The sequence below is a fragment of the Ornithorhynchus anatinus genome, chromosome 8, assembly GCF_004115215.2.
Source record: "Ornithorhynchus anatinus isolate Pmale09 chromosome 8, mOrnAna1.pri.v4, whole genome shotgun sequence".
Taxonomy (NCBI): domain Eukaryota; kingdom Metazoa; phylum Chordata; class Mammalia; order Monotremata; family Ornithorhynchidae; genus Ornithorhynchus; species Ornithorhynchus anatinus.
In genome coordinates, this window is record NC_041735.1 from 47,449,415 (window position 1) to 47,473,481 (window position 24,067).

Here is a 24,067-nt window from a genome sequence, read left to right on the forward strand (position 1 = left end):
TTGCACCTGGAAGTCTCCAAGGGGAGCAAAAAGGATGGCAGGGGAAGTGGGGAATTTCATCTTATTAAAGATCATTCATTCTTAAAGAGCAGATGTCTGTCCAAATGGAACCTGGCTCAATTCAAGGCAAAAAGGTAGATATCCAATTTGGATAAATATCAGCTCTAACTGAAAGGACATTGCCCATTAGAGACTCTTAAGGATGGTTGGCCAGGATTCTGAAAATGGCAGAAGTGAGCCTTCACTATAATAATATTTGTTATAAAGGAATTTACCTGTAAAGTGGGGATTATTCCCCACTGGACTTGGGGTGGAGCTAAAATATGAATCTCAATGGCAGAAGTGAAGCACACAAGGACCTCCAAATTTCTCCAAATGTCTTCAAATATCCTCTTGTTGCTCTTTCATCTTTCACTTCCAGTAAGTCTAGAACCTACCTACCATTCAGATCAGTGACTTAACAGGGCCTCTAGCTGCCTATATTTGCAAGGCCTTTTGGTAAGTAGCTAAAGGTTTATGACATTCATTTAGAATAAATACATCCAGACCCCAACATCTTGCATGAAGGATGTGTGTTCCCCACTCAACAACTGTGGGAAAGGGGGACAAGGGCACAGCAGTTTCTGGGGCTGCAAAGAGCACATAGAGATATGTTGTCCCACGGCCACAGAGTTGCACCCCTAACCCTGATTAGCCGATACTCAATACCTGTTGCTGGTCACAGGTGGTCTGATCGAGAGTGTGTGGATTGCTCTGTGCAGACCATCACCACTACTGGAAAATCAACTCAACTGGTTCTCCTAGCGACAATGGGCTACTCTATCCCTAAAGAGAAGTTAGATGCAAATATATGGATCAGAATTTTGGTAGCTCAACTACTGATGGGGCAGCAGCAGTGATCAGCAAAACCCTTAATGTCTGTCAGCTACACCAAACTCACACCTGACTCACCGGAGGACCGGTTGGCCTTTATTTAGTCTGAAAGCTCCTTGTGGGCAGGTACTTAGTTTAGTGCTCAACAAACACCACTGATCGATTGATCTTCATAGAATAGCATCTCACTATCTGTAGCGTTACCTTCGAAAACCAAGGACACATCTATTTATACATACCTTCATTTCACTCATCAGGGCTGCCATTCTAAAGATCATATTTTCTTACCAACACCATCTATCTTGTAGATGCTATTATACTTTAAATGGCAAACTACCTTAGTTATATTTTAGTTGCCTTTGAATATCTTCAGTTTTATCCAATATTCTGAAAACTTTATGGTCAATGACCAAAATGGATACAGGATTCCCCAAACTTGCAAAATATCAAGTAGAGCTCACAATTACTATTCATCAAAACTTGAAGTTATAGGGGCAACATTTGGATATAGTTACCACTTATAGAATTGGACAAACCTGCCCAATTTTTAAGGTACAGAAAAACCTGTGTATCTTCAAATTTGACAGGGTGACAGCTTTAGTCCTATTCTAAACTAACTAAAACCTGCATGTCCAACCCAATGAATACAACTATTTTTATGGAGATACATAATTTATCTGAAACTGTTGAAGCCTAGAAAGTCATGAGCAGCTAGGTTTTTAGTTTTCTACTGAGCTGCCGTCAACTCTCAATTTCCTGGAGACTGATTATCCAATTTACAAATTAACCTGGGGCTTTGTTTCTCTTTATTTTCCACATGACTACCCAACTTTTGGCCATTTCATCTTCTTTACACCCATTTCATATCATCCCTCTAGACTGTAAGGTCCTTGTGAGCAGGGAAAGTCTCTACCAATTCTGTTGTATTATAATCTCCTAAGTGCTCAGTACAGTGCACTGCACATAGTAAACACTCAATATCATTGATTGGTTGCAGGGTGAAAGAAAAACAAAGGAAATCCAACTCAGATCAGTTCATTTTCCTGTTCCTGGAAACTGATCAACTATTTGGTGGAAAGGAGGTAGAAATTACTGACTCTAATAAAGGCACCCATAGATTTCAATTATCTCTAATTATCACAGATCATCATGAGCTGAATATTTTTAAACAAGACTAAATTCTCTTTTCTAAAAACCTCCAGTCAAAATGCCACATCCTCTATCAGAAGAGTTGGGTTTTCATGTATGGCTATTACCTTTCCTGACATTGTGGGAGAGGGTATTTCCACCAGAAGAGTGAAGTAATAAATGACCATCTGCTGTGAAAAAATTAGGTTCAATTTGCTCTGGAGATCCTTGGGACAACTATGAAAAAGAAACAAAATTCCATTTTAAATAATAATGGGAGACACTGAGATATTTTTCATTTTCTTATGTTCACACGTTAAACAGTTAGTACTCAAGGTCCTGGCAAATTAATTAGGAAATATCTTCTTCCTGAAGTACTTATCACCAATTGGAGGCAGCTAAAGTATAAGTTAATGTAAGCCACATGACTCTTTTTTTGCAAATGATAAAATACTATAAACTTTATACCTGTATGAAAGCTAAATAAAACTGAAAGGAGAAATAATGGTATGGTGGCCATAACACAAAAAAGTCATTTTTATTACAAGTAGATAGAAGAAATGCTAATTATTACCAGAAACATATTTTAAGCATACATTAATGGATCAATATATTGTATAATATATACAGTATACTAATATACTGTATCATTCATCTGATGTGCACATACTTTGCCGTAGAAAACTATTTTCTTGGTTTAATTTTTCTATTGCTATTAACTAATTTTGATCTAGAAACATTTTCCTCCCATCCGTTTGACCTTTATGAAGAAAAAAAACAATTTTCCATAACTGAATTCATTATAGCAGAAGCATTAAACATGTTCCTTCACTACTGAATTTTCTTGATGTCGCTTTAGCCTCCAAATAAACATCTCTTACCTCTTCCTTCAAATTAATGATATTGATTGATTGAATAAACTTTGGCTTTATCCAGAACTGTCAGACATAACTTTGACCCTTAGACCTATTGTATTTCTAATGTCAGTTCACACTCAAACTAGCCTTGAGCTGCATAATTCTGGCAATGACAGTTGGCCTCAAGCTTTTTGTTGATTCATTATTCAAAGGTGGCAACCCTAAATTGAAAAATTTCATTCCCCAAAAACCACGCTACATAGTGTAAGGATGATAAATTTGTTTGACGATTATTTTAATTACTACTATTGACTGACTTCCCAGCTACAGAGGATTTATTTTAATCACTCAAATGATCAAATACACTCTTGAGATCATGAGGGTTAGAAGACATAGAGTACTTACGTGAAGCCAAAAAAATAGCATAAGAATTTACAGCATAGCATAGATATTTATAACAGGCTAAAAAGATTACCTCTTTGAGGCTTGCTTGGCATTTAATAAGGGCCTACTATATGCCTGCCAACTTCTGTGTTACATGCTGGAGTAGATAAACATTAGAATGGACACAGTCACTGTCCATACAGGCATCACAGTCAAAGGGAGGAAGGGTATGTATTTTATTTCTATTTTGCAGATGAGAAAATTGAGACACAGAGAGGTTAAGTGACTTATCCAAGGTCACATAACGGACAAGTGGCAGAAATGGGATTAGAACCTGGGTTCATTCATTCAATCATATTTACTGAGCGCTTACTGTGTGCGAGCAATGTACTAAGGGCTTGGAAAGTACAATTCAGTAACAAATAGATACAAACCCTGCCCAACAATGAAGGGGGGGAATAAGAATAATAATAATAATGATAATAATAATGATGGTATTTGTTAAACGCTATGTGCCAAGCACTGTTCTGAGAGCTGGAGTCGACACCAGGTAATCAATCTGGTTATCCCAAATTGGGCTCACGGTCTTCATCCCCATTTTACAGATGAGGTAACTGAGGCACAGAGAAGTTATGTGACTTGCCCAAAGTCACACAGCAGACATGTGGCAGAGCCAGGATTAGAACCCATGACCTCTGACTCCCAAGTCCATGTTCTATCCACTAGGCTATGCTGTTCCTGACTCCCAGTCCCTTGTTCTTCGCATTAGGCCACATTGCTGCAACTCCTTCTTGTTGCTTTGGAAGCTTTGAGACATAACTCTTTCAAGGTTTAAAATAAAGCTTTTAAAGCAGTGAAAAGGAATCTTTTCTCAACAGAGTAAACCCTGAAAAATCTACATTTCTAGAGATACCTACTTTCAGAGAGCAGGAGACAACAGAATGGCCTGCAGAGAGAAAATGTGAATTATGAAATGGTGCACTCTCCTGGTACTTCCACTGTGACTGCTACAATAAGAGAGAGTTAGAGGGAGTCAGGTGTCCCAGGTGAACCGAAGCACTCATAATTTTCATCAACTTACTAGTGAACCTGGATGGGGAGAAGACCTGGAAAAGGGAAAATGGCTGAGGGGAAAGTGAGAAGGGCAATGATGAGTGGGAAAAGAACCAGAGTGATGGAAGTTTGAAAAAACAAAAAAAGGAAACAGGAAATAGAATAAATGTGAAACGAATGAGGCAGTAATCAAAGAAAATGAGCAAAGGACTAGGAGTCAGAGTACTTGAGTTCGAATTCCAGCTCCACCATCCACCTGCTGTATGAAATTGGGCAAGTCACTTAACCTCTTTATGCCTCAGTTGCCTCATCTGTAAAATGAGGATTAAATACCTGTTCTCTTTCTCCCTTAGATGGGGAACCCCTCACAGGATAGGGACTGGGCCCACTTAGAACAGTGCTTGACATTTAGTAAGCACATAAATATTATAAAAAACATGAAGGAAAATATTGTTAGTGTTTTTTACTCCAAGCCGAGCAGATATTTTGAAAACCGGGAAAAGGGAGAATCTCCTGGTGATCCAGGGGGCCCAGTTTGAACCATGTTTGAAAGTGTTTGTGAAATACATGGTTTATTATCAAGTGAAAGGCAGAAAATGATATATTATTTTAATGATAACTTACAGGAGCAAAATAGAGTCTGCTTTGAGAGTGGCTGAAGAAGAAGGTGGTAAAGCTTTCAAAACAGTGGTCCAAAAAGAGGTGCTGATGCTGGAGTTTTTAAGGTGGACAAAACAAGTAAGACTAGGACTATGGTTTCTTGATGTTGTTTTGTCTAGGCACCAAAAATTTCTGCTTAGCCCTACGTTAATGCTTAGCATTACACTTGTCCCATGCAAGACCAGGTCAAAAATGGATGATTCTACAACCAAAAACTATTTTCAAAAAGCATAATTGTCCTTTGAAGATACTGATGTGAAATTAAAAAAAAATATCCTGTATGGCACAGAGCATAGGCCCGGGAGTCAGACGGATCTGGGTATTAAACCTGGCTCTGCCACATATCTGTTGTGTGACCTTGGGGAAGTCTGTTCACTTCTCTGTGCCTCAGTTACCTCATCTGTAAAATGGGTATTAAGACTGTGAGCCCCATGAGGGGCAGGAACTGTGTTCAATCTGATTTCCTTGTATCTATCCCAGAACTTAGAACAGTGCTTGGCACATAGTAAGCACTTAAAAATACCATAATGATGATGAGGATAACAATAATAATAATTGTTATGCTTGGACTAGAAATGCAATATAGAAAACACTGTACCTTTTTAATCTCAGATTTCAAATTACAAGGATTGCTGTGTTGGCCAAAGAGGGATTTCTTAAATCTTTCAATAACTCTTCTTTTCAAATTGTGGTGCAAAGCAGGAGGAAGCTGTATAGAGGGAGAAAACAATTAGCAAAAACAGTGTACTAAAACACAATTTCACTTTTAAATCCATTTTATGAAAATATCATTTAGGGATATTCAATCAAATTAAATATAAACAATAATGAACAATTTGTGGTATTAGGCTACCTGTAGGAGTACAATCTAGTGTGTAATAATACTATCTTGCACACAGATGCTTCCTTTAAATGGTGCATATGGTTTTCCTCTGGAATTTTTGGGAACTTGGAAAAAGCTGGAATTTCTGCTATACATAAAAACATTAGTAACAAAGTGGCTTATTTCAGCTTTGCATTGAGCTAGCAGGAATCTTTTGCCAAAGCTACCTGAAATACCATCGATTGACATATCAACCTATTAAATGACGGGCTAGATGGCATACTTTCTTTTTTACCAGTGATATCGAGGATACATTTTAGGGAGTAAAAATATGCAACGAGTTTCATTTTCCTGAAAATGCAGAAATTGATAGCCTGAATGGTAGTTGTCCACTCTGTCGGAATAATGCCCCCCTCCCAGCTCACGGCTTGGTGGGCCGGACTTCCAGTCTCAGTCATCCTGGCTCTCTGACAAGATGCGACAGTTCCTGGACAGTCCTGAAAAGACTCCAAATGGTGGCTTCTGGCTCATTAGATCTTTGAGCCCTGTCCCCTCCGAAGTAATCCCCCTGCTCAAAATAAAAACTTTGGCATCTATGGCCTGAGCCTGAACCCTTTTTTTTTTATGGTATGTAACCCCCTTCTCTTATTCAACCCACAGTCTATCTCCAAATCCTATCGGTTCAACAACATCCCTAAAATCCACCCTTTTCTCTCCACCCAAACTCCTACCACATTAATCCAAGTACTTGTCCTACCCCATATTGATGACTGCTTTCTGACCCCCCTGCCTTTGGTCTCTCCCCACTCTAGTCCATACTTCACTTTGCTCTCCAGATCATTTTTCTACAAAAACATTCAGGCCATGTTTTCTCACTCCTCAAGAACCTCCAGTGGTTGTCTATCCACCTCTTCATCAAACAGAAACTCCTTTCCACTGGCTTTAAAGCAGTCAGTCACCTTGCCTCCTCCTACTTCACTTCACTACTGTCCTACTTCAACCCAGCCTGCACACTTCACTTCTCCAATGTCAACCTATTCACTGTATCTCAATCTTGCCTATCTTGCCACTGACCTCTCACCCAAGACCTGCTTCTAGCCTGGAATGCCCTACCTCTTCATATCTGACAATTACTTTCCCCACCTTCAAACACTTACTGAAGATGCAACTCCTCCAAGAGGCCTTCCCTGACTAAGCCCTCATTTCCCCTTTTCTCATTCTCTTCTGCATCGACCTGACTTGCTCTCTTTATTCACCAAACCCAATCCCAGCCTCACAACACTTATGTATATATCCATAATCCATTTATATTAATGTCTATCTCTCCCTCTAGATGGTAATCTCACTATGGGCAGGGATGTGCCTGATATATTGTGTTGTACTCTCCCAAGTGCTTAGTACAGTGCCCTGCACACAATAAGGGGTCAGTAAATATGAGTGATTGATTATGTGTTAAAACAAACCCTGTTCTAAACATTGGGGTAGGCACAAGTAAATTTGGTTGGAGACAGTCCCACAACCTCTGATTCCCAAGTCCGGGCTCTTTCCACTGAGCCATGCTGTACTTACTTAACTTAGTTTTAGATAACTTTTGGCCTGTTCCACCTCATGAATCTACATTTAGCTATTCTTCAAAATAATAAAGAATCAGACTTGGTCTTTTATATATTTTCAAAGAAACTTGTATTTTGCAGCGTAGCTGTGGGTTTAGGTGAAATGAGCTTCAGGTGAACTGCCTGGCACAGTCTCACATAAGTGAGCTGTGAATAATTGTTTAGAAAAAAATATGTGTATTAATAATTATGGTGTTCGTATTAGCATGACTACATAAAATTTACCTGCATTATGGAACCAAATAGGTTAAACTGGCTGAACATTTCAAACCTAAGTCCCACCTTCAAACACATGCTAACAGATAATCTATTCACATCACACATTTAGTAAACTCCAATATGGCCTCTGACTTCCAGGAACAAAAATGAACAACAATTCCATCCTTGGCTGCCAGTCCAAGATTTCCATTTCATTTTGATGAAAACAGATGTTAAGTCAGCAAAGATGAGATAAGGATGTTAACAAACCATCTTTTAAAATGTGTGTTTTCCATTATTCTCTCTGAGACAACCAATCCCCGTTTCCCTGGAAACTGGTTTGGAAAGGCCACCGGCAGCTAACAGCAAGAAATATCCTTTGAGTGTTTCAGCTGCAGGTTGTCAAACAAGATTTGTGACTGTGCTCTCAAGCAATAGCCACAGTGTAAGTTTGTAAATGCTCAGGTTTACGAAGTCCACAAAAAAAAGTTGTGTTGTCCTTTCTGATTTACTTAACACCCTTTTTCCGCTTTTGATGGAAGCAATGGTTATCAAGGCTTGAGAACTGGTTTCCCAATCCAGCTGACCAGTTCAGTTAAAATTTGTACACTTAGTTTTGCTACTTATTTTAAAAGCAAAGAATGATAGAGTTCCCATGAGGGATATGGATTCTTACTAAGTGCAATATTATAAAATCTGAATTATTTGCAAAGTATATTTTAAATCAAAGTAGTAATTTTTTAATATACTGTCAGAAGATACTGTCTTTCTCAAAAATGTACAATCAGTTGCTCATTTTGTTCACAGGCAGCTTAAAAGTTATATCCCGGCTAGACTACTGTGTCAGCCTTCTCTCTGACCTCCCTTCCTCCTCTCTCGCCCCGCTCCGGTCTATTCTTCACTCCGCTGCCCGGCTCATCTTCCTGCAGAAACGATCTGGGCATGTCACTCCCCTTCTTAAACAACTCCAGTGGTTGCCTATCGACCTCCGCTCCAAACAAAAACTCCTCACTCTAGGCTTCAAGGCTCTCCATCCCCTTGCCCCTTCCTACCTCTCCTCCCTTCTTTCTACCGCCCACCTCGCACGCTCCGCTCCTCTGCCGCCCACCTCCTCGCCGTCCCTCGGTCTCGCCTATCCCGCCGTCGACCCCTGGGTCACATCCTCCCGCGGTCCTGGAACGCCCTCCCTCCTCACCTCCGCCAAACTGATTCTCTTTCCCTCTTCAAAACCTTACTTAAAAATCACCTCCTCCAAAAGGCCTTCCCAGACTGAGCTCCTCTTCCCCCTCTACTCCCTCTGCCATCCCCCCTTTACCTCTCTGCAGCTAAAGCCTCATTTTCCCCTTTTCCCTCTGCTCCTCCACCTCTCCCTTCCCATCCCCACAGCACTGTACTCGTCCGCTCAACTGTATATATTTTCATTACCCTATTTATTTTGTTAATGAATTGTACATCGCCTTGATTCTATTTAGTTGCCATTGTTTTTACGAGATGTTCTTCCCCTTGACGCTGTTTAGTGCCATTGTTCTTGTCTGTCCGTCTCCCCCGATTAGACTGTAAGCCCGTCAAACGGCAGGGACTGTCTCTATCTGTTGCCGACTTGTTCATCCCAAGCGCTTAGTACAGTGCTCTGCACATAGTAAGCGCTCAATAAATACTATTGAATGAATGAAAAGTCCAATAGAAAATGCTTTAGTAACTTCAGTCCAGTTTTAATAACAAAGTTGTGAAATTTAAAAAAAAATTATATTTCCATACTAGAGTTTTTTTATTCTCTAAGTCTTGGAGAATTTGGAAACCTACAAGCCTCTCTGTGGGAATATCATAGCCACCCTAATGAAACAAGAAACTCCAGCTATCCAGCTAAAGTCAGACACTGAGCAATGAATGAACATTTGCCCAAGGCAATGCACATCAGGCAGCCATTTAAGGGCAAGGGTCTCCCTTACCAAAAAGATACGCTAGTAATGAAAATAATTCAGTTTTTAAAATTACTTGCAGTAAAGCAAAAAAAAATGCATCAACTTCACCTTGAAAATCTTCACTTCTCTATGCCTCAGTTACCTTACCTGTATAGTGGGGATTAAGAATGCGTGTGCTCTGCGGGGGAGGGATTGTCTCCAACCCAATTTGCTTGTATCCACCCCAGTGCTTAGTACAGTGCTTTGCACATAGTAAACATTTAAATACCATAATTATTATTAGTAGTATGATCAAGGCTTCAGCCCACACACATGCCCTCAGATGAATTTCATCTTCAGTGGACTCTTCCTTGAATATGAAAGGCAACTTCTATATACAAAACATATTATATATATATATATACATATACACACACACACACATATATATATATACACATACATATCTTGGACTTTAGGGAGAAAAAATATCAAGCTGATTAACTCTTATAGCTACTACCTCATTAGCTACACTGTTAGCCAAATCCTGGTCCCAGTAACAAAGAAATGGGAAATGAGACAAGTGCGTATTCCACTTAAAGTCAAATAACACATAGGAGTCCTTCTTATGTTCTTGGCCCAAGACCACATTCAAAGGGAAAAAGCAAATGTGATCTGGAGCAGACTTGCAACCATACCTGTGTGATGTAGATAACTTTGTGCAGTTGAGTGAGAATTTGCTGAATAGGGTCGCTGATCTGACGTACCTTCCTTTGGGACACAGCAATCCCTGCAGAGGCTGCAGATGATAATGCCACAGTCAGAGGGAGAATTCATTTTGCCCCTTTCAAGCCAACACTGACTCTATAAATCATGGTAACCAAACTGCCTGGACCTGGGATTCATTTAAAGGCAGTCTGTTTCTAAAGTAATACAACCGGGTCTAGCTCTAAAATTCCACCTATAAACAATTTACAAACAATTTGGACAGTTTCACCTTATTTTTCATTACATAGAATGTTTGGCTCTTGATCTCCCTGATATAGAATGAAGAGCTGGATTCCAGTTCTGATTCCACAAGAGAGGGATATCAGGAAGGCCTCTACCACTAGGAGTTAACATTTCTGACTGAAGAACCATATGCAGCATTCTGCGAGGTCCCACAGAAATTATCTAAAACAGCTGACTAGTGCAGGTGACAAAAATTCAAGCGGCTACCAAGGCAATCACCTTACTGGTAATAATAATAATAATGTTGGTATTTGTTAAGCACTTACTATGTGCCAAGCACTGTTCTAAGCGCTGGGGTAGACACAGGGGAATCAGGTTGTCCCACGTGGGGCTCACAGTCTTAATCCCCATTTTACAGATGAGGTAATTGAGGCACCGAGAAGTTAAGTGACTTGCCCAAAGTCACACAGCTGACAAGTGGCCGATCCGGGATTCGAACCCATGACCTCTGACTCCAAAGCCCGTGCTCTTTCCACTGAGCCACGCTGTAAGTCTTGGTGCTATAGCACAGCTCTATCCTACGGTTTTTTTTTATAGCAAATGGGTCCTGCCAGTACGAAAAAAAAAATCCCCAAAACAACAATTTGCATGTTCTTTGCAATGTGCTGCCCCCCGATTGCTTACTCGCTTGCTTCAATCGGAGCCCCAGTATGAACACTACTGGCAGGGATAAGAGAGTGTGAATGGTGTGGAACAAACAACTATCGCCACAATCAATTCCTTCACTCTGATCCTAAGTCCTGAAGTTTCAGGACTGAGGCTCATCTGTCATTCTTGACAGGAGACTCCGTCATCATACTCCCATATGTTAAAGGTAATTATCCTCTCCCTGGATTTTCCTGAAATGTTAGAAAGAGTCATTTAAATTGGTCTGGGCAGAATGACACTCTCATAACCACAAGAATATGCAATCTACTCTTCTAAATACAAAGCTAGGAAAAGCTAGCTAAAAATCTTCTCAAATTCAAAATAAACAATTAAGACAAGGAATTAGTATTTGATGTATTTTTTATTTTTATCTTAAATCTAAATTTGGAATAAAATAAACCACTTAAATCTGTTAATATATTCGTTGCTCATTCCTTGGTGGAAGTAAGGCAACTGTTGAATACTAAGAGCAAATAAAATAATGTGGGCACTTTTCAATCTCATTGTCTGAGTGCTTCTCTTTCAAAAAATCTTAAGATTCCAGAACTCTATTAGCATCACACTTCCTATTTGTTGACAAAAAAATGGAGTAAACTTCAGCCTACATGCTAGATTATGAAAATATTTTCATTAAAGTAATTCACACTTAAAAGGATAGCAAAGTGCCTGATGTACATTCTCTGAAATCTCACATGCTACAGTTCCAAACTATCATTTAAAGGTCTTGGTTTCTTACATATATATACTCTGAGATATTTGATCTCTCTCATGAATTAAATCAAATCAAGCAAATGAAGTCTTGAGAAATACTCTGGATTCTTCATTTCTTTTTTTAAAAAAAAAACAGAATAAAACCACAGTAGATTTTATCAAACGGATATTTTTTAAAAAGACAAAAGCTGAAGAGAATGAATAAAAATTCCCAATTTACCTTTTGGATAGAGTTGGCTTATTATTCTTTAATATGCTGGTTTAGTTACAGCTTGCAGTTTGCAATTGATTAAATGGTGTATATATAACAAAAACATAGTCAAAAGAAGCAGACTAGCCTATCATCTTGACCCAGTATTTAATTTGTACTCTAAGAGGGATGGGATGCTGAATACCTAGCCTGCATGGTCCTTGAGGGCAGGTAATCATATCTTTCAAAGTAGAAGTCTTACAAAATGTTTATCACAATGCGCTGCACACAGTAAGTGCTCAATAACCAAACCTGAACACCTTTCTATCTCCCAGTTACATGTGTTTGAGGAGTAAGAAGCTCCTCTACCTCTGGCACTGAGGGCTGTCATCACAGTAGTCCCTGCAGCTGGAGTACAGCTGGGTGAGTAAAGTAATATAATATCTTTTAATGAAGCCTTGAGAGAATACCTTGGGATTGCTGTCATACCTTTGTTTCCTTTCTGTATCAACTTATCCAAGACCTGAAGTTCTGCAAAATGACCCCCGGAATCTAGCCCAGGGCCTGGAATGCAGCCAAGCACTTAATCCTATTCCATCTTGACTACCACATCAGACTCGTTGCTGACCTCCATGCCTCCTGTCTCTCTCCACTCCAGTCTATACTCTTCTCTGCTGCCTGGATCAGTTTTCCACAAAAGCATTCCGTCCCTATTTCCCCATCCTCAAGAACCTCCAATGGTTGCTCATCCACCTCATAATAAACAGAAACTCCTTAACATTGGCTTTAAATCACTCAATCAGCTCACCCTCTCCTACCTTACCTTACTGATTTCCCACTGTAACTCAGCATTTTCGCTTCATTCCTCTGGTGCCAATGTACTCACTGTACTTCAATCTTGTCTAGCTTGCCACCGACCCCTTGCTCACATCCTGCCTGTGGTCTGGAACTCCCTTCCTCTTCATATTCAACAGACCATCATTCTCCACACTTCAAAAGATTATTAAAATCCCATCTCCTCCAAGAGGCCTTCCCCGACTAAGCCCTCATTTCCCCTACTCCCTCCCCCTTCTATGTCACTCTTGTACTTCGATTTGTACCCTTTAAGCACTTGATATTTTAGGGGAAGCAGCATACATAGCCCAGTGGGTAAAGCATGGGCCTGAGAGTCACAAAGAGCTGGGTTCTAAATCTGCCTCTCTCGCATGTCTGCTGTGTAATCTTGTGTAAATCATTTAACTTCTCTGTGCCTCAGTTGTCTCATCTGTAAAATGGGGATTAAGACAGTGCGCCCCATGTGAGATAGGGACTGTCTCTATCATTAATTGGGTATCTACCCCAGAGCACAGAACAGTGCTTGACACATAGTAAGTGCTTAACAAATACCATTATTATAATTATTATTATTATTATTTCTTTCACCTTCAACCCCACAGCACTTACATACTTACCCATAATTTATCTTAATGTCTGCCTCCCCCTCTAGACTGTAAACTCACTGTGGCAGGGAATATCTCTACCACCTCTGTTACAGTGTAATCTCCCAAGTGCTTAGTACAGTGCTCTGCACACGATAAGTGCTCAATATATACGATTGATTGATTCCCCTACCTTAGTCCAGAGATAACTGAGTTTCCATCCCAGTTCCTTGTTCACACAGGAACTGCTTTCAAACAGAAGGAATTTTCAAATGTTTAACTGCCACCTCCTCTCTATTGAGGGCTGGGCCCTAGGAAAATTGGCTTCCTTATGGAGCATCAGAAGCCAGTCCTGCCTCTCCCCAAACACTGTATCTGGTGCCCTGATTTTATGAAGTGTTTGTTCTTTACTGCTGAACAATGACATCCATTAATCCAACACATATTTGGGGGTGTGGGGGATGGAGGGGAAGAGTGGTTCCTCCTCCCTCCCCAAAACATCAAGACCAAATTCAACTGATTAGGCGCAAAATATGCATTGCCTAGGTACCTATGATTGAATTAATATTTTCAGCATTTTCTTTATAGAAAATGAATGGAATGGAAAATGGAATGATCCAGAGAGGTCATTCCTGATGTCGTGGCAATTGCTTTTATAGAATTACTCTAAAATTCTCACAAATTGCTAATATACATTTTAACCATAACTGAATTTTCCCAGTATCTGATTTACTGAAGAGATATTATTTGTAATGCCAACAGATCCAAAGGAATCTGAGTATCAATATGAATATGAAAAAATTTCCTCCTACAATTATTGTATAATAATCATCATGTACATTAGTCCTCTTAAAAATTGACATGAAAGCAGTTCCTTTGATAGTGGATGCTCTTTAGGTGTCAATATTTCAACTGATTAACATTTTTCTTCCTAAGTACCCCACGGCAAAAATTTAAATCATGGAATAAAAGCCTGCAATATTTCAATCAAATCAATGAACACAGAAAATATGTGAAACCACCACATTGCTATGCTAATAACGGTGAACAAACCTAACTTTGAGTTTTCCTGCTGTTCCTATTAAAAATGCTTTTCAAGAATCAGATGATCCTAGCCCAACTATAATTCTGTCTCTCCTATTGTTTGCTTGACATCAGAATGACTTAGTAAATACTATCAAGATCTTTTGGATGGCAAAGACTCACAGCTGGAAAGCCATGGGACTGCCACCCTGTCACCAATGATGCCTCCATTTTCTTAACTTGGGCACTGAAATGAGTGACGGGACTTTCAGAAGCAGGCAAGAGGCAGCGAAACTGAATAAAAGGACACAAATAAAACTGCAACAGGAGTTTTAATGAACTTGGAATGGTAAAATGAGGTTGTTTGAAGTTATTTGCTGAAAATTGTAAATTACCTGGTCTTGGTCGTGATCCTGTACCTCCAGAAAAATCCCTGAAAAACAGAATCATTTCTAGAGCGTGACATTTCAAGAAGGGATTAGGATAGAGGTAGTCAATTGGAGGGTTATTTTTCACAACCATAGGATATGGGGACCTAAGTATTAAAATGTTCAAAGATGAAATTTTTATGCATTCTCAATAAAATGTGCCAGAGAATTACTTTTTTCATTTAAAATCAAACACACATTCACCAACTGCTTACAAAGCTTTTCTCCCTCTTACAATTTGATCTCGATTAGGTGGGCAGAAAATGTTCCTCGTTCAAAGAGATTGCTTCCCAATCTTCATTTGTGGAGTAACTCTAATATCCTTCCCAACAAATCTAGGTTGTCAGTCACCTGGATTGGAGCACCACCCTCTGAATGGGATGATCACGGCATGCCCAGGGCCAGGGCCACCTGGGTTAATCCATGGCCAGCTCTGAGTTTCTTGTGTTGCTAAGTGCCCTCCCCTGACAAACAATTCATATTCCCTTGAGGCCAAATGTCTGAACAACCATCTCATTTACTCTGCAGCCCACTGTTGTTACAGGGTTACTAACTGTATTTTACAGCAGGGCATTTGATTTTGAATTCATTAATATCAACACTTAGCAATGAGATAGTCAAATGCTACCTTTTCTTTAAGGATCATTATTGTGGAAGTAGCCAATGAATTTGTTGACATTCGTGGATTCAGTTTATACTCTTTGAACACTTGGATTTTGCATAATGTAGTCATTCAAGTTTATACAAAAAGTTCTTCGGTAGACAACTTTACAGATTTGCCTTAGCCATGAAGATAGCTATTTCTGCTTAAGAGGGTGTGGTTCCATATCAATTTTTAATATGACTGCACTTGTGGCCTCCTTTATGACTATTTTTACAGGAGTGGAGAACAATTCAATTGACAACATCTCTCAGATTTCCTTATCCTTTCCAGGAAATAAGCTTGCTGTGGGCAGGGAACATATCTACCAACTCTGTTGTATTGTAATCCATCAACGGTATTCATTGAGCGCTTACTGAGGATAGAGCATTGCATTAAGTACTTGATAGAGTACAATATAACACTGTAGGTAGACATATTCCTTGCTACTCTCCCAAGAACTTGTACTTGGTTCAGCACACAGTAAGCACTCAATAAATATGACAGAATTCAATTGAATAAATATCATTGTTCATAATAAGTCAGCTTAAAACCAGCTGGGTAAGACTTTTGTCTATCAGAAACATTATAAATATAAGTATATCATATGTATGTTGTAGCTATCCCTCACTATTAAAAATGATATTACTGACAAGAAGGCCCTATCCATGAGTGTGAATGGGAGATGGAGAAGATCAATCATTGTAATTATTAATATAGTATTTGTTATGCACATACTGTGTGACAAGTAGTGTTCTAAATGGCAGGGTAGATAGTAGTTAATTAAGTTGGACCCAAGCCCTGTTCCACATGGGGTTCACAGACTAAGGAGGGAGGAGGGTTTAAATGATTTGTCCAGGGCCTTTGACTCCCAGGCCCGTGCTCTTCCTAGTACGTCTAGAGGGTTCAAGTTGATGGATTTCTTCTTGATTCAGGCTTGTAACCTCCCACCATTTAATAATCCATGTAGGTAATGTCCCCACAGTCAAAGTGAGTCAGAAAACTGAGGTTGCTCTCTAGGTGACTCAGAAATAGCCCTTCTTGCTCTGAAGTATTTCAGGATCACTTGGAAAATTGCTTTGTTCAGTGCTTCGACCATTGATTTTTCCAGGAAAGAATGGCTTAAATTAGCTTCAGTTTGTATTTGGTGGGTTAATGCAGGAAACAAAGGAATGACTTTTTATTACAGCACTGGAAAGAAACATTTCTATTTGGATACTGTTTTATGCATAAAGCCATTTGAAAAGTTGTACAGGCAGGGTTTGTTAGAGTTAACCAAAATGAATTGATCACTGCAACTTCTTGTCCTAGAGGAAGTATTTAACTATGAAAAATGTTTAGAGTTAGTGAATATTAAATAGATAATGTTTGCCGGTCCTGCCAAAGAAGAATGCTTTATTTGAGCTAACTGTTCCACTGCAGCAGAAACTCTTGCTTTAGAAGTAATAATTGTTTCAAATGCCTCACACCAGGAACTATGGACAGTTTTATGCATGGTTCATAGTCACAATCAATAGAAGTGAGGGAAATCTGCTGTGTAGAAAAGAGGTAATTTTATTGTCCTTAGTTTTCATAATTCAATAAGATCTCCCACTACTGTAAAGTTAGCAGGTTACTTACTGCAGCAGGAAAGCTAGTCATGAACTATGTGGCTCTCTGGTCATAAAATAAACCAATAATAGCTAGTGGGGAAGCAGCGTGGCCTAGAGGAAAGAGCATGGGTTTGGGTGCCCGAGGGCCTGGGTTCTAATCCTGGCTCTGCCACTTGTCAGCTGTGTGAGACCTTAGGCAAGTCACAATTTCTATTCTATAAAGGGGATTAAATCCTCCTCCCTCTGACTCAGACTGTGTGCCCCACATGGGAAAGGGTCTCTCTCCAACCTGATTATTTTGTATCTTCCCCACTGCTTATTACAGTGCCTGGCAAAGAGTAAGTGCATAACAAACACCATTAAAAAAAAACAGTGAGCAGGGAAATATTAAGCTTATCTAAGTATAATTTTGCTCTAGGAATTTGAGGGAAAAAGGAGTAAAATTAAAATGTTGGCTTCTAGAAAGTGACAACAAACAGACCAGGACTGAATTAGAAGAGAAGCAGCATGGCGCAGTGGAAAGAGCACGGGCTTTGGAGTCAGGGCTCATGAGTTCGAATCCCAGCTCTGCCACTTGTCAGCTGTGTGACTGTGGGCAAGTCACTTAACTTCTCTGTGCCTCAGTTCCCTCATCTGTAAAATGGGGATTAAGATTGTGAGCCCCACGTGGGACAACCTGATTCCCCTCTGTTTACCCCAGCGCTTAGAACAGTGCTCTGCACATAGTAAGCGCTTAACAAATACCAACATTATTGTTATTATTATGAGTTCATTTTAAGAAATGGCAGAATATCACATAGGAACAGACTCTGCAAAACCTGGAACGGCTACCAATCAGGGGACAGTCTTCCTTGGCTCCACACTTATTCGTTCATTCAATGGTATTTATTGAGCACTTAATAATAATAATGTTGGTATTTGTTAAGCGCTTACTATGTGCCGAGCACTGTTCTAAGCGCTGGGGTGGACATAGGGGAATCAGGTTGTCCCACGTGGGGCTCACAGTCTTAATCCCCATTTTACAGATGAGGGAACTGAGGCACAGAGAAGTTAAGTGACTTGCCCAGAGTCACACAGCCGACAAGTGGCAGAGCTGGGATTCGAACTCATGAGCCCTGACTCCAAAGCCCGTGCTCTTTCCACTAAGCCACGCTGCTTCTCCAACTGTGTTCAGAGCACTGTACTAAGCACTTGGAAAGTACAAGTCATCAACAAATAGAGACAATCCCTGCCCACAACGGGCTGACAGTCTAGAAGGGGAAGGAACAACATCAGGAGTCATCTATAACCCAGTAAATATACTCACATATTCAAATTCATATTCACATATTTATAATCCCGTTAACCATGAGCAAAGGGACAGCTGCTCAAGGTCCTGTGCTTCGAAGAGCGCCTGCAGCTCTTACCTTTGCCAGTGCTAAAATAGCCCCGGCTCTGTTCAGCTGGGGAAGGGACAGGTTAGTCTAATAGAAAGAGCATGCTTCTGGAGATCTGGGTTCCAATCTCAGTTCCGCCACTGTCTGCTGTGTGATCTTGAGTAAGTCACTTAACTTCTGAATGTCTCAGTTTCCTCAACTGTATAATGGGGACTCAGTAACTGCTCTCCCCATTGGGGGACAGGGACTGTTTCTGATTGGGCTGTTTTGCACCTACTTCAGTGTTTAGCCCAATGCTTTGCTAAACTAAGTTGGCCTGTGTATTCACGGGGCCTTCTCTATCACTGCTGAGCTTTAATCTGATCCTGTATATGTGCCTACAAGAAGAGTAGGCTCTTACTAAATTCAGGGATAGTCAAAACTTTAGGCAAGTCTGCCTGGGTCTCACATCCTTATTGCCAAGACAACAGGATGCAGGCAGGTATGGAGAAGCTGAGATGTCTGAAAAAATAGGATAAAAGGGGAACTGGGACTTGAGACTTAAGTAACAGCCAAGGACACAAGTCAGTAGGTAGGATTTAAGTTTCATGAGTCTGGGAAACCCAGCCATCCAACTGACCTTGGCTTTAGGATTTGGGTGCCAGTCACCCGAAGCTTAGATGGAGGAAATTGCTACATTTCACACTGACTACTGACTTTTATATACTATTTCAAGCCCTGAAATGTAAATGATTTAATTCGTTACAGTTTTCTTTTTGCAGAAAATAGAATATTTGTTTTGACACCTTTCTTCCCACATCCTCTAAAAACAATTTGCACTATATAATAAGCACTGCAATATCCAAAAACATGCAAAAGTTATTGATTTATTTTCATACTTACACTACACGTAAAAACAGCTACTGTGTCTACCAACCTGAGTCCTTTTATCAGTAAACAAATGACCCAATAATTGCAATGCTTAAAAAAAATGTGACATTCAAAACTTTACACACCTTCCCTGTTGTCTTTCTCCTCCAGAAGCACTTAGACTTCGTCTCAGCATGCCTAAAACAAAATGTGTACAAAAGGAGATACTTTTTTTTTTTTTACTTCTGTTTCCAAGGACTTATAAGAATAACATAGAAAAGCATATCTGGTTCTTAAAAGCAAAGTTAAAATGCATTTTTAAAAATCTTTTTATAGAACCTTTCCTTTAAAGAACTTAAGGTTTTACATTTCCCCTAAACATTTTTTATAATTCATTCATTCAATAGTATTTATTGAGCTCTTACTATGTGCAGAGCACTGTACTAAGCGCTTGGAATGACTAAGTCGGCAACAGAGACAGTCCCTGCCCTTTGACGGGCTTACAGTCTAATCGACGGGCTTACAGTTGAATAAATCCTTCAAAAATTACAACAAAATAGAAGAGAGGGAGGGACCAAAACGAAAAGCAGAGAAACAATGTGGCCTAGTGGCTAGAGCAGGGACCTGGGAGTCAGGACCTGGGTTCTAATCCTGGTTCTGCCACATGTCTGTTGTGTGACCCTGGGAAGGTCACTTTACTTTTCTGTGCCTCAGTCCCCTCATTTGTAAAATGCAGCTTAAGACAGTGAGACCCATTATTATCATGGCCTGTGTCCAACCTCATCAGCTTGCATCTACTCCAGTGCTATGTGCCTGGCACATAGTAAGTCTTCAACAAATACCTTAAAAAAAACAAAGGTAAAGGGGAACTAAGCTCCTTGTAGGCAGGAATTGTGTCTGCCAATTCTATAATAATATAATTATTCAATAATGAGAAGCAGCTTGGCTCAGTGGAAAGAGCTTGGGCTTGGGAGTCAGAGGTCATGGGTTTGAATCCCGGATCCGCCACTTGTCAGCTGTGTGACTGTGGGCAAGTCACTTAACTTCTCTATGCCTCAGTTACCTCATCTGCAAAATGGGGACTAAAACTGTGAGCCCCACGTGGGACAACCTGATCAGCCTGTATCTCCCCCAGCGCTTAAAACACTGCTCTGCACATACTAAGTGCTTAATAAATACCATTATTAATTCTATTGTACTGTACTCTTCCAAGCACTTAGTACAGTGCTCATCACATAGTAAGTGTTCAATAAATTCCACTGATTGATAAGAGAAATACAGAAGAGAAACAAAACAAGGAAGAAAGAACAAGGAAGGCAATGATATATTTGGTTGGATGATTGGGTAGCAGGCGTCAAGCTATATAAAGAAAGAGTCCCACCTCCCCCAATTAACTAGGAACATAGTCACTGGAAATGACTGGGCTTCTAACAACAATTTCCAAAGTGGTAAGGAGGAGAATGTCTATCATTTTTGTAATACAGCAACCCAGCTACAATCCTCAGAAAATGTCTCTGGAGGTTCTACAAACATCATAACTGCAATGTGGTATGGTATTTAATAGTCATCCATTTATCATATGGTTTGAGAAGATGCCTGAGAGCATTCAAAATACCTTTCTAGTAAGTTGCAAACAAAGCCAGGAAAAGAGGCAAACCAACTAAGGTCAGATGGTCTAGGAACCCAATGGGCTTCTTCTACCCTTTAATTTGGCCCCGGAATCAATCAATCACTCATACGTATTGAGCACTTACTGAGTGCAGAGCACTGTACCAAGTGTTTGGGAGAGTACAATATAATAGAGTTGGTATACATGTTCCTTGCCCATTTCGAGTTTCAAGCTAGAGGGAAGCAGGAGAAAGTAGGAGGAAGGCAGAAGGAAACAAGCACCTTCCAAAAGGAATAAAAATAAAGAAAAAAATGTGGAAAACATAGGAACCTAAAAGCAAAGAGCAGGGTGGAAAGGGAGGAAATGAATAAACAAGTGTAAGGCATAAAAATGGAAAGAACAGAGGGGAGAGAAAAAAAGAGAACAGAAAAGAAAAACAAATATTTGAATGAGAGAACACTAAGGGACAGAAATAGACAAAAAATGAGGACTATGAAAATAAGAAAAAACACAAGAGAACACAGTAAGATGGGGATGGTAGGATACAAGTTGAAATTGAAAAAAAGACAAGAGAAAACAAGGAAAGTCAGAAGAGAAGATGAAGAAGAGGGAACAGAAAAAATATGGGAGGGATTGCTTGGTATGCTAAGAGAAAGAGTGGATGGTTGAGAGAGTCTAACCATAATGCTAATTATGAATGCATGAATCCTATTATTTCGGTACTAGAGATAATGGTTTGATATAATCTTTAAGAATACGTACTTAGCTCTTTGTAATCATTACCTGACCCACTTCTTTCTCATTATTATATCATTTGATTTTTTAAATCATGCAGTCACTCATTAATCCTTAAAGTATATCTGCCTTCTGATCTTGTCCCTTTCTGGAAGTCTTTGCCCTGATGGTCCCATGTCAAAAGAGGGTCTTGACCACTTGTCTTTCCTTTTTGAAAGCTGTTTTGCAATTATAACCTTTAGCAGGACACATCAATACATCATCACAAACTGGGCAGGTCAGTTTTGTCATTTAAGTTTAAGGTTGGTATTTGATCAACTACTTCTTGCCCTAAGAAAAAATCATTTCAGTTTTTCTAAACCTTTTGTGGGTGGAAATCATACAACTGGCTATTTGATGGATAATATTTTTTTTCAACATACCAAAAGTTAATTCTTTCAAAGGACTTGAACTGGAGCTGCTAGAGTTAACGGATATGTCCAGTTCATCATCTAATTCTGAGTAGACATCTGTACATAAAAAAATAGATAGAAATTAACCCTGAAAGTATGTTAAGAGTAATATTAAGGCATTAAGATTGCATTCTTAAAATGTAACTACCTTTGTTAATATTTTCTACAGTGGAGTTATCATCTGAAAGGATATCCTCACAGCTTCTTTCTTCATCTTTTCCATAGGGTGGTTGAAACGCTTCTGGGGGGAGATCGGCATTTTCTGAAAATTCACTTTTCAGACTAGCTGCTCCACTGCTACTGCTGCTCAGACTTGCCTTCTCAAAATGCTCCTACGAAGAGGAAGGTAGTAACTGTGAACAATTTTATCCATTTTCTTTCCCTCTATAAGAAGAAGATTCACTGGGATATACAAAAAAGCAGAAGATTGCCTACACGTTGAGCAGTTCCAGGTTCTATGTTCACCTATGGACTCCATTTCAGGGGTTTGGCAAACAGAGAAGGTACTGTCTAAAAGCTGTGAACCCTAATGGAGTGTTAATTTGCCACATTTGCAAACCTAAAGGAGGGTTGAAAAAGTTTCTGGGACTCCTTCTGCCTTAATGACACTAAAGCTATCTCACTACTCTGTAAACTCCTTGCAGTCAGGGATGTCTACCAGCTCTGTTGTATTGTACTCTCCCAAAGGCTTAGTATAGAACTGCAAAACAAGGACTCAATAAACTCAATAAATAAATAAGGCTTTGGAGTCAGGGCTCATGAGTTCGAATCCCAGCTCTGCCACTTGTCAGCTGTGTGACTGTGGGCAAGTCACTTAACTTCTCTGTGCCTCAGTTCCCTCATCTGTAAAATGGGGATTAAGACTGTGAGCCCCACATGGGACAACCTGATTCCCCTGTGTCTACCCCAGCGCTTAGAACAGTGCTCTGCACATAGTAAGCACTTAACAAATACCAACAAATACCAACATTATTAATAAACACTACTGATTGACTGATTTCTCCTTGTTCACCAGCTAACATTAGGAGGACTTTTCAGGGCAATCCAGCATAGGAGAACTAAAAAACAACAGTACGGAATCCAATGCAAAGGAAAGATGTCCATGAAATCACATTTTCAAGCATGTCACCTCACTGGTCTCAGAGTACTTCCAAAACAGGGAGCCTCGATCAGCCCCATCTAAGAGGGGTGACCGTTCTATGCTGCCCCCCTTATCTAGCAGCAATCTTTCAGGGCTTTGGGAGGGACTGTACTAAAGCCCCTCAAGTGGCTGAAGGGTGCATGCAAGAGCTGGGAAGAATGAAAGAGCCCGAAATTTAGTCTACAGAATCAGTGTGACAAAGTGGACAGAGCACAGGCCTGGGATTCAGAAGGTCAAGGGTTTTAATCCCCACGCTGCCACTTGTCTGCTGTCTGACTTGGGCAAGTCACTTCACTTCTCTGTTCCTCAGTTACCTCACCTGTAAACTGGGGATTGAGACTGTGAGCCCCATGTGTCCCTGTGTCCATCCCGATTTGTTTGTAACCAACCCCAGTGCTTAGTACAGTGCCTGCACATACTAAGCGCTTAACAAATCCCATCTATTATTATTATTATTAGGTGGGCACTATGAAATCAGGTTTCCCTAGTCATGCTTAGTGAAGAAACTAGTAGCCTATAGCCCCAAAGTGTTAACCCTGCCTGAACAACAAAATTTCCCCTGACATTAGGTGGGTTCTTTTCCTTCTATTTGCTCCAAACAAACTGAGTCAAGAAATGGAATTTTTTTCAGAAAAATTTCTCATGACTCCAAAAAAACAAAAAACCAAATCAAACAAAAAAACTCTTGCTATGAGGTGGACATAACCATTGTTACTAGAATTCTGAAGCTACGTGCCTGTCAATATCAGGTATA

General features: G+C 39.9%; 1 protein-coding gene across 8 annotated transcripts in view; it reads right to left on the reverse strand.

Annotated features, from left to right (window-relative positions):
• The window catches only part of NEK10 (NIMA related kinase 10), a 124,052-nt gene that overhangs the window by 13,056 nt on the left and 86,929 nt on the right, over positions 1–24,067 (reverse strand). For 5 of the 8 annotated variants that reach the window (XM_039912945.1, XM_039912946.1, XM_039912944.1 and 2 more), the window contains 7 exons: positions 22,321–22,504; positions 22,143–22,229; positions 19,523–19,574; positions 14,887–14,924; positions 10,189–10,289; positions 5,554–5,664; positions 2,130–2,238 (listed from right to left, as the gene is read on the reverse strand). In XM_039912945.1, coding sequence (XP_039768879.1) covers positions 2,130–2,238; positions 5,554–5,664; positions 10,189–10,289; positions 14,887–14,924; positions 19,523–19,574; positions 22,143–22,229; positions 22,321–22,504 — 682 coding nt within the window. Of the gene's footprint in view, positions 1–708; positions 826–2,129; positions 2,239–4,159; positions 4,189–5,553; positions 5,665–10,188; positions 10,290–14,886; positions 14,925–19,522; positions 19,575–22,142; positions 22,230–22,320; positions 22,505–24,067 lie in introns of those variants that run through there. The other 3 variants (XR_003761645.1, XM_029071350.1, XM_039912947.1) reach the window with 3 other exon arrangements.